General features: G+C 37.6%; 1 protein-coding gene across 8 annotated transcripts in view; it reads left to right on the top strand.

The window, feature by feature from the left end:
- Positions 1-15,477, top strand: part of NTRK2 (neurotrophic receptor tyrosine kinase 2) — a 199,018-nt gene that overhangs the window by 35,340 nt on the left and 148,201 nt on the right. For all 8 annotated transcript variants that reach the window (XM_063181050.1, XM_063181051.1, XM_063181053.1 and 5 more), the window contains exons 6-8: positions 7,044-7,180; positions 10,146-10,278; positions 11,801-12,100. In XM_063181050.1, coding sequence (XP_063037120.1) covers positions 7,044-7,180; positions 10,146-10,278; positions 11,801-12,100 — 570 coding nt within the window. The remainder of the gene's footprint in view (positions 1-7,043; positions 7,181-10,145; positions 10,279-11,800; positions 12,101-15,477) is intronic.

The raw sequence follows: 15,477 nt of genomic DNA on the forward strand, positions 1-15,477 counted from the left end.
CAAAGTACCGTTGGTACATTTGGTCATTGTGGAAAATACCCATCAATATTTACTCTGCCACATGGCAAGCATATGTCTATTCAGTGGTGATTCAGTGCTTTATTCAGTGTCTGTGTATTCTCTTGAAGATTTGAAGTAATTTTTATTCAGGTTTTTTAAATTTACATTCAAACACTGTGGGCAGAGTATGGAAATCTGGGGAAATGGGTCATAATCCCAGATTCATTTTCATCTTTTCTTCTTATACCTCTAAGATTAACACCTTTACTTTCCATTTTAACCTGTTGGAAATGTAAAGTTTTGTTGTTGGCAAAATCTTAGTGGAGTGATTGTAATGCATGGTGGTTAATATCATGAAATGAAGACTGGAGAGGAAAGGGATCTTAGATCTTCAGAAAAAAAACGGAGATGGAAATCTTTGGGATCTGGAAGATAAATGAAAGACTAAATTTCATTTTAAATGTTCTTTATTTCTGCTAATTCTGTATATTATTTGCCTAACATATTTTTTTTCATCTTCATTGAATTTATTTGTGCTTGTCATCTTGTTACAACTTCCCTGAGATTTCTGCAATTTTCTGTGTACTGAGGATTTTGATTCTGTGATTGTGATACAACAGGAAATGGAGCAATTCCAAAACAGGAACCACAACAATTGTTTGTGGTTCTTTCATTCATGCTTTGCTGGTAAATTTTTGGGGTATAGTTTTTTAGTCTTTGAAGATGCAGCTAGGCTGGAAATCTGGCTCAGGGCTTATTGGCTACAGGCTTTTGTTAAGTGAAACCCAAGAGGTGAATCACATATCCAACAGTTCTTATCTTTATAGCTAGAATTACTAGAATGTTTCTCCTATTTGTGTTTGTTTGTTTGTTTGTTTGTTTGTTTTTTTGTTTTGTTTTTTTAAACCCATGAAAGCACATAGGAAAAGACCTCTGGAATTAGTAAACATTACTGCCTTTTCAAACAAGGCACAATTTCAATAGAATGATACAAGGAACATGGAATCATTGTATCCTGCTTTCCATAACAGCCAGCTTTGAGCAAGTAAGACCTTTGAAATTTGCAGATTCACGTGACACTGGGGATGATTGCATTGTCAACCATCCTGTTTTCGGGCTCCAGACAAGTAGTGGCTGTTACCAGGTTGTACTGTAGTGAGGTAATTATTTGCATGCTTTGTCCCTAGAGTGAAAAACCCAAACCAGGAGAAACAAAAATCCTGGACTTTATTGGAATCTTATGTGAGGAAAGTAGACTGATTTTAATCACTGGGTCCTAAGAATTGCAGTGGATGTTTTAGAAATTAGTGGTTCTGGTAGGCTGCCTTGCAAGGTTCAGTTTGATAGATGGTTGCTGCCTCAGTATTATTTTAATAATTCTGTGTCTGATATATTTACTAAAAAGATGGGTTAAGGATTTCAGGTGAGGATTAAAATTACCTGGTTAAAAATCAGATGCAGAAAAAATTGTCATTTTTTCACGGTATCTTCCTGTTCTTGTTACACATCAAATTGACCTTCAAAAACATGCCAAGCAAACAGGAGATGATATGGGCCGCATTGAAAACTATTTAGTGATTCAATAGCAATATTGAATTTGCAGTATTATCTCAGGTACTAATTTTTTCATCATGTAATTTCTTAGGTGTTAGTGAGGCTAATTGAGCATATTGAGATAATCTTTAAAGGTTTTTTAGCAACTGGAAAAAATCCTAGAACTGAGCAAGTGAAAGTTGAAGCAGAAAAAGTGCCTGGTATTAATTTTGTAAAAATTTTTATTATTTTTTATTTTTATTGCAGATAGTGAAACAGTATCGTTGGTTCAAGGATGGATTTGCTTCTTCCGGCTTAAGACCACCTTCTTTTAAATGTTCCTTTAGCATACTGGCTAAGGTTCTTGGTGCTAAGAGTTGAGTTACAGACTAGAGTTTTTATTTCTCTATTAGATCATATCCTTCCTTTGACATATAGTGACAGTCTGGTTCTAGGAAGGCCAGTCTAAGTTTTCTGTAGAAAGTAATAAGTAGCAGCATGAAGACTTGGAAAGCCCTGTAGGAATACAGGCACATTCATTTTCTTAATTTCCATTGACAGTTGTGTAGCCAAATGTAGTAGTAACCTTTGAAAATGGCATCCAAAGTGTTGGTTTTGTGGTTGCTGAAGTCCCTGCTGTGCACAGGGAAGATGTGACTCATTCCCTAGTGATGCTTGACAGTTTCACTGTCTGATGGCTTTAGGCCATCCTTTTGCACTAATGATGGTCTGTGAAGGTAAATGCCCTCCCTCCCCAAACCCTACTTCAAGGAGTGTTTGTTTCTCCTAAAGCATGAGATGGTATTTGGAGAGACTCAGCTGACATAAATGAGCTCCTCCTGCTTGTCTCTAGTTCTGTCTAGTTGTGCTGGAGTGAGGGAAGTAACTGCTTATTCTAATCCAGAGCTGCCTATTCCTGAGAATAAAGTTTAATCATGCTGAATATGAGAAAATACATTCCGTATGTGGTGAAAGCACATAGCTATTATGCACTAGTGCATAATGGAAACACATGGATTTTAGTGTATGATTTCATCTCTCAAACTGTGTTACTCTCTACATTACAGTTTAAAGCTCTCAGTAGCGGGTTCTGTCCTCCCATTTTTGTAGAGACTGAAAAGATTTGAATAGATTATTAAAAAGAAAGAGGTCTTGAAAAACAAAATAAAAGAAAGTGGTCTTAAAATGATCATTCAGAAAGTCTCTTTACCCTGTTCCACCAGAACAGGAAAGTACTCAATAAATTTCAATGTCTGAGAGAAATTCCAGAACTTGTAAAAGGAAGAGGCTCTTGTATGTAACCTGTATACAACACATTTTTGCAGAAGGTTAAGGCCAAGGATTTAGCAAACTTCAATTACATAGCAAAAATCAATCAGATATAAGAAAGATTATTGCTGATATCCAGAGTTATAATAATTAGTTCTATCAAAGTTTGGAACAGAGACTGTGGTTTGAGTTTTGAGGCATGGATTAATCTGTCTGACAGATACCAAGACGAAACTTGTGGAAGGATGATGTCATGTCTACCTTGTAGAGGCCCTTATGCTACAGTCTAATCTTACTATGCTGGCAGTATACAAAAATATTTGATTGTGCTATCTGCTAACTTTGTATCAACTGCTGTTTACAAAGTCCTTTAAAATGTACATCCCTGTCAACAAAAGTGGTAACTATCTAAACCACTGTATTTAACCAAATTAGCTCAGGAATAAAGGCAGGGTGGTTGGTGTCAGGGTCCGTCTTAGTGGACAGATGACGTGATGGTTCGTAGGAGTGATCTCAGAGTGCAAAAACCAACACGGTACAAGGGAGTTTGCAGTGATAATCAAATCAAATGCAGTTTTATTGAAATAATCACAGCAAAAATGCAATAGAGGGATTAAGAGAAAGAAAAAGAGAGAAAAAGAGAAAGAGTGAGAGAGAGAGAGAGAGAGAGAGAGAATGAGAGGGGATATAGCTACCAACGCAGAGACAAAGTCCTTTGGTCCAGTCCAGCCGAGCATCCGCCTGCTACGCTGGGGAGATCTTAAAGGCTCTAGCTAACTCAGAGGGTTTTATTACTGAAAATTGTGAGGGGGGGGAAACAGATACAATAGGGAATAGATGTAACAGGTAGTCCATGTTCTCAGCAGTAAATGAGCTTGATAGATGTAACAGGTAGTCTATGTTTTCAGCAGTAAATGAGAGCCATTGTTTTCTTGGTTCAGTGGTCACAATCTGCAGGCAAACATCTCGCTTTGGTCAGCTTGCCTCCCCCACACCTCCCCCGGGCTGGGGGTTTCAGTCCCAGTCCTTGGAAGGAGCAGAGGGGCCTTTCAGGAGTTTCATGTCTCAGTCCTTGGTGGAGAAGCTTCTTACATCTCAGTCTGTCTGTCACGGTGGTTGTAAAACAGGTGAGGATCTTCTGTGGGAGACCACCTGAGACTCAGGAGACGTCCTGCCAGGCCGAGAGCTGGGACAGCTTCCAGAGCTGCTGTTGTTGCAAACGGGGCATGGTGCCCCTTCTTAGCATACAGCAAACACACTTGTGAAAACAATAGCTCAGCACTGAGCTTTCAAGTCTCAGGGCCGTGGTGTGTGACTTTTCTCCTTCAGAGCCAGATATAGACGGGGGGGGTCTTCTCTTCAGTGGTCTCCCAAGGACGATCGTGAGGCAGATGAGGGAAAATTCTGACAGACTCTCACAGTTGGCTATTTATGTAGTTCTATAGGAGTTAAAGTGTTACTGGCCAATATGGATGGTCTCACACTACACTGGGCATACAAACTGAGCATTTCTGTATGTTAAGGTCCATTGTGTTCTTTTAGCATGCAGTTATTTTTCAGTACAGATTTTGCTGCTTAATGTCATTGCTTTGCTGGTAAAGGCAATGTATCACATGTCTAGATGAGGCCTTATGTGACTGTCTTGCTTTTCCCAAATAGAGCCACATCTCAACTAGGTGGATTCTACTGTGGAGCAGTCTTGGTGCCACTGGAAAGCAAAGCAAAATCAGCCTGCAGTTAAAGCACACTATCTCAATATATCCAACCAGAAAAAATGAATCCTGAGACAATTCTTGGGTTTTCCACCCATCTTGTGACTGGGAAGAAGAGTAAAAGAAAACACACACAATAATATGATTTCTAATCTATTCTAATTCCATTCCATTCCATTCCATTCCATTCCATTCCATTCCATTCCATTCCATTCCATTCCATTCCATTCCATTCCATTCCATTCCATTTGTACCTTTTTAGATGCAGGGGCCTTGCAATTGGTTTTTAGAACTTCATGAACATACACCATAAAAGCACTATTATCTTATAGCCTTCTAGCAGGATGCAGCATGTTGTAGTTGTTTCCATTAGAGATATAACACCAACACGACATGTGCAGACTTCTGCAAATAAAAATAACTAGATCTAGTTCTCGGTGGGAACCAGAGCCAGTACCAGAGGAATTAAACTTCAGTTGCTTATACTATGAATAAACACATTGCAGGAAGAAGTTGTCTCAAAACTTAACAGCTATTTAAAGGAGAGCTCTAAGGGACAAAAGTTATTTTTATTTTTGCTTGCATGAGAGGTTTCACATGAAGTGATGTGTTAGTAGGAGCTGTGCCAGTTTGCACAATGTAATTCTAATCTATCATGTAGACCTCCTCCCAAGTGGTGGGGTTAAGAAGAGTGGGGATCTTTATTCTCCTTGCATGTTCAGGTCTGGCAAGAGTAATTGGAATAGTATTTAGAGGTGTTGTGGAAGTGTAACTTTATAAAGCAAATTATCTCATTACTTCTCCCCTTGTTCTCTAACTAGCATAATTAATATCCAAATGTTCCCTAAGATTAGTTTTGTTTCCTGCTCAGCTAGTTGACAGACACTGGTGAGATCTGAATTCACAGCAGGCTAGAGCAGATGGCTACTTTCGCTAACAGATTACTGCATCAAGGCATACAAACTCCCCAGCTCTGTCTCAATAAACTTCAACACATGATTTATAAAGTGAACATAATAGAAGAAATCCATGATGCCTATAATGGGAATCATATTACCACACTGCTTAAAACACTGAGCAGTTATCGTGTACTTGTGCTGATCTTCAAATCTTATTAGGCAGGAAAGCATTGTCTGGAAAATTATTCATCTTCTTTTCTGTATTGCTTCCACTCAGTTATATTTTATTGAACTAATTTAAGGGAGGTTTCCAATACATCTAACTTCTGTGGAACCTCCAGCAATCATATGCATATGTTCACAGTGATTTGATGGTTATTTATTTGTTTTGGACGTTTTTCATAAAGAAAAATTTCTCTGCTAAACTTCTATACCACCAAGTCCATGCTGAAACTGCTGTAATCTCAACTAAAAAACACAACCAGAGAGAGCTGCTGTTTCAGAAAAAGAAAAGTAATTGCAAAATAATGCATAAATGTCCTGCACAGCAGATTATTGAGATGATAAATTGCAAGTAAAATTTGCCTGGAACAGTTGATGTGAAATGCCTCATATAGGAGACCAAGACTCTTTGCAGAGTGTAGCAGCTTCAAATGATGACCCGGTATCTTTTAAGAACGATGTTATTTCTAGAGTGATGCATAATTATTTGTTACATAAATAAATACAAAATGTGAATCCCTCTGTGCCTGAAATCTACTGATATTGCTAGTATTATTTTGGAGAGGGCAATTGTGTATTTCTTTATGGTTTTGTAAACATTCCGCAAAAATTTACACTCTGGGAAGTTCCCATTGCTTTGGATGCCTTAAAACAAAGCACAGAGTGATTTATAACTCTGTAAGATGGAGGGGGAGTTCCAATTCTTGTAACACCGGGTCTTGTTTCTCTTAAGTGTATCTCACTGCTTTTCTGCTTTCCTGAGGACAATAGAAAAATCAGTTGATGTGCCTTGAGTAAAGCCCTGTGCAAATGTTAACCCTCTCTTCTGTCCTTTCCCTTCTCTAGTTCAATCCATTAAGTACTCTGTTCTCCTCTCTTTGAGCTTAAGTTCTAGGTTTTGCCCTGCTGTCTCTGAGCTATGTCTCTGTATGAGAGGAGGGCTTCAGTCTCTTGCGGGATACTGGGAGCTAATTGGATTTTCGTGTTAGTGTTGTGAAGAACAGTGGAAATACCACAACATCAGTGAAACCCAGAGGTTGCTTTGTAGATGTTATAAAGCAACAGATACAATATCCAGTTTTAAAGAGTAAAGGAAGAGGGTTTTTTTCATTTTGAAGTTAAGATAATTTCTGTTTGTGCACCTGACATATATTCCTGTATAATTAACTAGTTAATGTATTTCCATATGCAGTAATGTTTTCTTAGGATGTGAAGTAGAGGAAGTGCAGAAAATACATAGCAGCAAAAGATTATAGTTTTTTATTTCCAAAGATGCTCTTTGTACTGTCTGACTAAGTAGTACCGACTACAATGAATATTTGAGGTATTGTTTGCTTAGATTTGCATGGTGTCTATTCTGTCAAATACAAATACATGTTGGGTTTTTGTGCCGTTGTTTCTATCACAGACTTGCCCTCAGCAAACTTAAGCAATTACAACATCACCGTGGTGGAAGGAAAGAGCATCACGCTGTACTGTGATACTACTGGCGGGCCACCCCCAAATGTGTCCTGGGTGGTAACTAATCTTGTTTCCAACCATGAGGTAAGGTTTATATTCAAACATGTGACAATTCAGCAGACACCTGCTGAAGGATGGAATGAAGTTTCATGTCCAGCTCTAGTTAACTTTCTATTAAAAGTTCAAATAGAAAGTTAATGTTGGGATGACATTTATTTTCCAGTTACTTTCAATCAAGGGTGGCTATGGCAGGGCTTTTAGGGAATGCAGACATTTGTTTCTCAAGATTCTCATTTGCACTCTGGTTTTTTGGATGTTCACTTGTAAATGAGAGTAATGTAAAATTTTGGAAGTAATGTGAATTGGAATACTGAAATGCAAGCATTTTTTTATTATGATTGATACCTGCCTACAGTGACTAAATCCAATCTATACTGATTGTGAAAAAAACTTTGGATCTGTAATTATATTGTATTTTAATTTCATAATTTAGTGTGTTGGAATTTGGTTGTAAATATTTTGTGGCTTGTTTAATTTTTCTTTAACACACTTAGCAGCATCAGAAAGCCTTGAAATTGAAGAATGTACTTAAAATATGGTCAGGTTGGTTTTGTTTTGGTTTTGTTTTTTTTAATGATATATGAATATCTTTCCTCATTAAAACCATCTAGGTGGGGAAATTTTATTTACTAGGCTCTTTATATTTTTATTTTTTGTTTCTGTAGACTGTGTGCTGCTTAAGTCCTTTCTGATGGAAATATTGAAAAAGGAGGAGCATATAAGCAGCTGCAGACTTCATAAACTGCTATTATTTCACAATAGGAAAAACTTATGTTTATTATAATTTTATGGCATTTGCTTTCCTATAGTCATGATGGTGCACACTGTGTTAAGCTTCTTGGTCTGTACAAGGTGTGGGAAGTCTACTTTCAAAACTCTTCCTGCAGTGAGGAGGAGACAGGACCTCTTGAGTTTCATAGTTTTAATATTTTCTTACCAAAGTTCATTATATCAGGCTTATACAGAATTTAAGTAGTCTGTCTTTCATTCCAGCTTTCATAAGTAAGAGTTCTGCAAAGCTCTGGTTGTATTTTTCAATTTTCTCTGATCTGTAAAACTCCCCAAAGGCATCAAGGCATCTGTCGTCATTGAGAACAAGAAATTAAAACACTGTGGGGAACCTCTGCCAAGTTCCACTCGTTTTCAAAATTTTTTAAAAGTTTTAATTTTAGGAGCCAAAAGAAATGTGGGACTCTGTTCAAAAAGTGAGATCACCTAATTTTTTTAACTCTCCTATCTTTGAAGTGCCATGGTCAGTTTGCTTCAAGTTTTCCATGAGTATTCTGGCATAACTTGATCATGCTGTTGTAGAGGGGCTTATAATACAGGCTGACTACAAACTTAGCCATGGAGCACAGCAGTCTTTTCAGTAGCAGAAGAGCATGAGCCTTTTAGACCTTATTGTGATTCTCAACTATCCTTTTCTGTAAGTGTTGCTTTTTGTTTCTTTTCTTTCACTCCTGTATCTCAGTTTCTGCCTTCGTGTTCTTCATCTTGTATGCTTCTTTTAACTGTTTCCTCTCATCTCTTTTAAAAGAGGGACGTTAGCTCTTTTAAGAGTTAAAACTAGGTTTTAGTTCTGCAAATCTAATGTTTGTGTTCTGAGTTTCTGTGTTGATGGATATTTTGACTGATGTTGTTTAGATTTTTCTTTCTGTAGGCTTCAGCCCTGAACCTGTGTTTCAGCCTCTCTGCTGTCAGTCCAGCTTTGAGCACTGTTCAGCTCTGAGAATTGCAAACTAGGAAAATGTGTGAAGGGGTGTTTGCTTTTCCACCTGCCTCCCCTACTGCCACACTGAGGCTGAAGGGACATTGAACTTGTGTGGAGTTAGGCTATCATCTCAAGCTTCAAAATTCTGTTTGCACAGGACTGTATGCAGGAGCGTTCCCACATATTCCTGTTGACTGCCACCTAAAGTTGCTGTGGTTTTACGATTATAGTGAGTTACTTGTTTGTGCTGTCTGTAGCACTGGCAGCGTACAATACAAAAAGTACCTCAAAAGTAGTTTTAAAAATGATCATAACTGGGGTTTTTTTGGGGGGTGTTTTGGTTCCTTTCCAGTTTAACAAAGTAGCTTAGCTCTTTATGAAAAATTCAAATATAGAAATAATAATTATTTGGTGATCGTATGAAGGGCCTGATTTATTAACATCAGACAAACAACTAGCTTTACTAGTGCTTTTTGTGTGAGGGGGTAATTCAGTCATATTCTTTTAGCCAGTGTGACATAGCTGCAAAGTCAGTATGTTTTTTAAGATTGTAGATAGACACTCAGATTTCTAAAGATCATAAGAATCAAGATTTTTAAGAACCATCATTCTTACCTTAATTAGCTTGTTCTTAAACACATAAAAACGCCACTTAGGCAATAGTTTAGGTAGTAGAAGATACACAGTTTCTTGTCGAAGGTTTCTTGAGAAAAGGAAGCTTTTGAAAGAAATTTGCTTAAGAAGAAGATAGAAAACATGTCAAGATACAATAGGGCTCAGAAGGCAGCAGTGGAAGAGATGTCAAGCATAAATTTAAAGGAAAGAGAGAAAAGGATGAGTAAAGCAAGGATTGGACAGAATATAGGCAGAAAGAAAACATTCTAGAGAACAGGCAGAGATAGACCAGTCATGAAGTAGGAGAGAGGGATGAGAAAGGGTATATGATTAGAGGGGAAAAAACATTTGTGTAGAGGGGATAAAGTGGTAAAAAAAGGGCACAGACTGGAAGTGACAGGGCAGAAACATGGTTGAGTGCAATATTTGTAGCAGGACTTTGCAGCTTTGAATCTACTGCCACTGACTGCTAGAATTGGTTCTGTGTGTGTTTTATGTCTGTTTGGATAAGACATTAAAATTAGACTTTGATTAATTATGGACAGATAGAGCTAAAAGGAAGGGAAAACGAAAATGCCATTCAGCTGTGGCCAGTAATTCCCTCCCTCTCCTTTGTTCTTAATGCTGTGGTTGACGCATACATGTTTTTCTGATAATTTTCAGAGTGACACAAATAAGAACCCTGCCTCTCTCACCATCAAGAATGTCTCATCAATGGATAGTGGACTGGAGATTTCCTGTGTAGCAGAGAACATTGTGGGAGAGGACCAAGCCTCCGCTGAGCTTACAGTATTCTGTACGTATGTGGGCCTCCATACAGACCTGGAGGCTAAACTGTCTTGGCAGGAGCTCTTCTAAGTATTTTTTGGACCTTCAGTCTGTTGAAATGAAAACCCTTAAGGTGTGTGACCTGTCTACTGCAGTTAATGTAGGAGTAGTCCAGTCAGCCATTGTTGCATTTATCTTTTTCAGCTCTGTGTTCTGCAAAAAGTGTATTTCTGACTGCTTTGTCTTCCAGTTAAAAGAGTCTGTAAGTAAAGGTCTAAAATGCTGACTACTGAACGGCACTGTCCGTGTGGGAAGGTTTGTAACGGTGTGTATGTACATGCACACTGTCTTAGCAATTGCAAAGTGTGAATTGCAAAGACTAGTAGAATTATACAAGACTACACGTTTGTGTTCTTACTACCTAAAACAACAACTAATTTGTTCAATGTTTGTATGGCCAGATGTAAATTTATTTGTTGTAGCTTTGAATAGTTATTTCTCAGGGCCAAGGAAGGGAGAAGGGGTATATAGTGCAGAGAAGCACTTGTTTCTTAAGTCTGAGGTCCAGGCTGAATTCATTTGACATGAGCTACAGAGCATGTTTTCACAAGTTGCAACCCTCTGTTTAATTGAAGATGGGAATGGAACATTTTGGAGATTTCAAATTTTGCTCATCATGTCCTTATAATGGAGTAAACTAGAAAAAAAAAAAACAACACTATAGATGTGGGTTTGTAGGTTGAAATTGGATATCTAATAACTATGGGAACGAACATAAACTAGAAATGTTTAAAGAGTGTAAATGAGATTCTGAGCTTGGCACTGTTATGGGTGATAAAAGGAAGTATAACTAAAAGAAATTCGATTTAGTTAAGAATTAATATAAAGGAAAACAATGGATAAGGTGTTGGAATAATCTCTTGAGGGAAACAGCAGAGGTCTGTAAACTTGAGGCATTTAGCAGATTTGATCAAGGAATATGGATAGTAAAGAATTTTTTTTCCCTGACAGAATAATCTAGAGAATTAAGTAATCTGTTTTGTCATTGATTCTGTTAAGAAAATAATCTGTAAATCTGGATTCTTAGCTGAGTGTCTTTCCAGTAGTACTTGCTTTGGCCAATTTTAAATATTTTCAATACTGCTTAATACTGCTGTTCTTCCTTCATCACTCTTGTGCAGTCTTTTGAGAAAAGTAAAACTAAAATGTCTTTCTCCTCCTTCTAAGGGGTCCAGTAACTGAAGTTCTCACACCTTACACATTTGAAACGATTTAACACATTTTCAGTCTTTGAAACTAGTTTGTTTTATTTCTTTCTAAAGAGTGGCTTCAGTTCAGTTCAGCATAATACTCTAGACAGAGCAGGTATGTTCCTGTGTATGGGTATCCTTCCAATAGGTTCCATTCCATCTAGTAACATAATTTTGTACTGGTGAATGAAAAGTGCTTCAGGAGAACTTGGGAGGGAGGAAGGAAGGAAGGGAGGGAAGGAAGGGAGGAAGGACACATTCAGAATATTCTGATGTTCTTCACTCTTTTTTCCAATATAGTTGCACCAAATATCACATTTATTGAGTCTCCGACTCCGGACCACCACTGGTGTATTCCATTCACTGTGAAAGGGAACCCTAAGCCCACATTGCAGTGGTTCTATGAAGGAGCTGTACTGAATGAGTCTGAATACATCTGTACTAAAATACACGTTATCAATCAAAGTGAATACCATGGCTGCCTTCAGCTGGACAATCCTACACACCTGAATAATGGTGCTTACACCTTACTGGCAAAGAACGATTATGGAGAGGATGAAAAACGGGTTGATGCTCATTTCATGTCAGTGCCTGGAGATGGTGAGTGTGGGTATTTTTTTGTTTTAATGCTAGCAATTGCAAATTGATGAAAGTGGTGAAATAGTGCTTTTGGCCAGTTTAATTATTTTGGTGGAAGGTTTTTATAGAACTTTCTTTTCTCTGAATGAATGTCTTCAATATTACTTGCAAAATAATGCTTTTCTTGAGCATTTTCTTCTTGTTTATTGCTTCTGAAGGGCAGTCATGCCAGTACTCTGTAAATCTTCTCTTTGAGTAACCATCCTCCCTGCCAGCCAAGGCTAATGGAAAGTTGCTGTTTCTGAAGTTTTCCCGAGTCCCAGTTCTTACCCTGAAAAGCACTGAGTTCCAGTTCAGCCCCTCTTTAATTTGCTGTACTGCATATGAATGGAACTAAGTAGTGTGCTCAAGGATGTAGAGGATGTTTGTGTGGGATCTAGTGCCTTGCTGGAAAATTGATAGTGCAGATATGTGAGTTCATGATAATATGTTGTTTTGGGACCAGAGGGAACTGGAGAAAAAACAAGTAACCCAGGAGGAGGATGGATAAGGTCTCAGATCTTAAAAGCCATTTTTGGTGTCCAATTGCCAGGCACCTACATTGCTAGTAGTATCAACATTCAAGGTGGTTGCTGCTTCAGTCGCTCTAAAGATTCCTCCTCTCCATTTCTAAATACTATGTGGGCAGGCTCAAGGTGGACTAGCTCACTGAATTGCAGGGACTACTGCAAGTGATTGATGTGCACTGTGGTTTGATCTTTTCCCACATCTTCAAAGCCATTCATGAAGTGGCTGCAATAACAGTCACTGTACGTGTAAGGCTATTGGAGCATATGGAAAAAAACTCTGAGTGGACCTTGTACATTTGGAATAGAAATAAAAGTGTCATCTTGTGCAGATAATTGCACAGTCATACCTCAAATATGAGACTGTATGTATCTTTGGCTTTTTGACCACGTGATATAAAGAGTTGCCTTTATTATTTTATAAAACAGCAGTGCTCTGTAATGTTATCTGATGGAAAAGAAAAAATTGTGAATATTTAAATTCTCTTCCTACATCTCAGGCCACAGGCCACAAAAATATGGTCAGTATTTCATTTTTACCCTTTCAGCTCAGTTTGCTGAAATGGAGAGAGAGATGGTAGGTCTTTTGCTTTCCCATCCTTAAGAGATGATGAAGAGCTGATAAAACCGGGCTTGATTTACTCCCACTGTGCTCACTGCTCCTCTCCTCTGTTTTCTCTGAAGTTCTTTCTTAAAGTGACTCATTACAGAAAAATGCCATGGTTTCAGCTACTGGTGTCCCCTAATACTGCATTTTCATTATTCAAAAAACCAGTTCACCTCATGGTGTTCTGTGTACAGTGGAAGTTCTCTTACAGCCTAATTATTTAATATAAACCTGGCTTCATTTTCTAACAGAGCATCAGCTTCCTGTAATACATTAGGTGATTTTATAATTTTTTTTGGGTCTGTGATCCAAATCCCCTTCCTATCCTGTTTTTTTCTTTATGCTTCTGTCCACAGTAAATAGAACTGTAGCTATTCTCTAATTTAGAAAGGAAACATGATTTATTTTTTCCATCCCTTTTATATTCATATAGAATGTAAGTCTACCAATATAAACTGTGTTGTATTATTTAATAATTTCCCAAGATCTGTGGTGGAGTAATCTTCACAAGAAGAGTAAAGAGGAAAAGGGACTATGTATAGACAGGATGTAGCTGCATCAGAAATTAGTTCATGCATAGTGGATGGCACCAAACCAGTCTTAAAAATTAACAACAGGGGAAATGGCTTAGCTACTTAGCCTCCTCAATACTGTTTTTAGTTTTCTCCTGCAAGAATCATAGAACTGAGCTTCAGAAAACATCACAGCATTGTTGTCTCCTCCACTGAAGCTCGCATAAAAGCAAATGCATCATATTACAATTTTTGTTCTATACTATTTCTATTTAAAGTACTGTCAGCTTTTTCAAATCCTTAAAAGGCTTTTTCAGTGCTGTCATTACTGTGCAGTTTCTTCTTTTGGCCCACATATTGTACACTGAAGCATAAAGATTAAGGCCCACACCCTGGCATTATGTTCATTTTCATGTCTTCATGACTGAATTAAATACCAGTCCTGATGTTTCATGGGGTGGGGTATACTCACTGAGCTTTAAACTGATTCTCTGGTTATTGCATCACTTGAGGAAATTCTCTGAAGATAAAAAAAAAAAAAATAAAAAGAAAATCTAAAATTCCCTCACCTATAATCCACTTGCCTACCCGAAGTAAATGTATATGTCTGAAGCATGTTCTACATCAATAGTGTAATAGTCCACTTCCAGAGTTGGATCAAACATGGTGATGATGTAATTTGTGCTAAGATGATCCTAACTTTCAGCATCCTTCTTGAAAGACTATTTTCACTGGTCTGAGATTGCAGGCATGAAAGAGAGGAACCCATGTACCATAGCGGGATTATGGTTGTGCTAATGATACCCAAGTTAATGTTGCAAATTAAGAATTTGTTTTAAGTGTGAAGATGTGGAAGAATTAATGTTTTACAAGCTGGGGTTTTAACTATATTTAGTCTGCAAAAGTTCTTGGTTTCCAATTCTTGCTGAGAGTGACTTGATTATTTGAGGCTAACTGCTGTGAACAGTAAGCACAAAATGGTCATGGTTTATTCTGGGGGCTGTTCTCATGGAACATGATCCAAAATGGCTAGTGAATGAGGGAGACATTTTTACCAATAATAGATATTTTTAATTAAGTTTATTCATCTACTAACTCTCTACATTAAAATTCAGCTGAATGAGTCCAAGTCACGTATATCTGGTCGAAGCAAAAGAATATGCTAAATATGCCTTAGAAGTAGGATCTTGCTTGTGCAGCATAAAATGTTTTTTGCAGAAGTATGTTTTTGGATTGAGTCTCTTGCTGCTGCTTTATTTCGGAAATGCCAAATTTATAAAGAAAGAAGCAAACAATCCAAGTGTAGTTGATTTAGTTTGTAAAGATGAGTGAATAGGACAAGCCTCTTGGTAGCTCATTTATTCAACAACCTCTTCTAATGGGTGCCAAAACAAAGGTGTCATTCTGTTCTTGGCCTTGAAAATAATTGTGTGTAAATGTACAAAAGGACTGTGGTGAAGTTTAATGTTAAAATAACTTCAACTGATGATTAAGTTGGTATGTTTCTATGTGCTAAATAGAAAAAGTAATACTAAACTGAAATTTGGGGGTTGTCCACCATCTTGATTGTTGTAGCTTTATTTGAAGTGTTAATTAGATAAAAGATATTCTAATGGAATTGATGACTTCATATTTTATATGTCTGGAAGGAGTTAAGGGAATTAAGGAGTTAACTAACTTTCTTAGTTTATCCTAATTCCAGTGAATAGAAAC

Source organism: Melospiza melodia, chromosome Z, assembly GCF_035770615.1.
Source record: "Melospiza melodia melodia isolate bMelMel2 chromosome Z, bMelMel2.pri, whole genome shotgun sequence".
NCBI lineage: Eukaryota > Metazoa > Chordata > Aves > Passeriformes > Passerellidae > Melospiza > Melospiza melodia.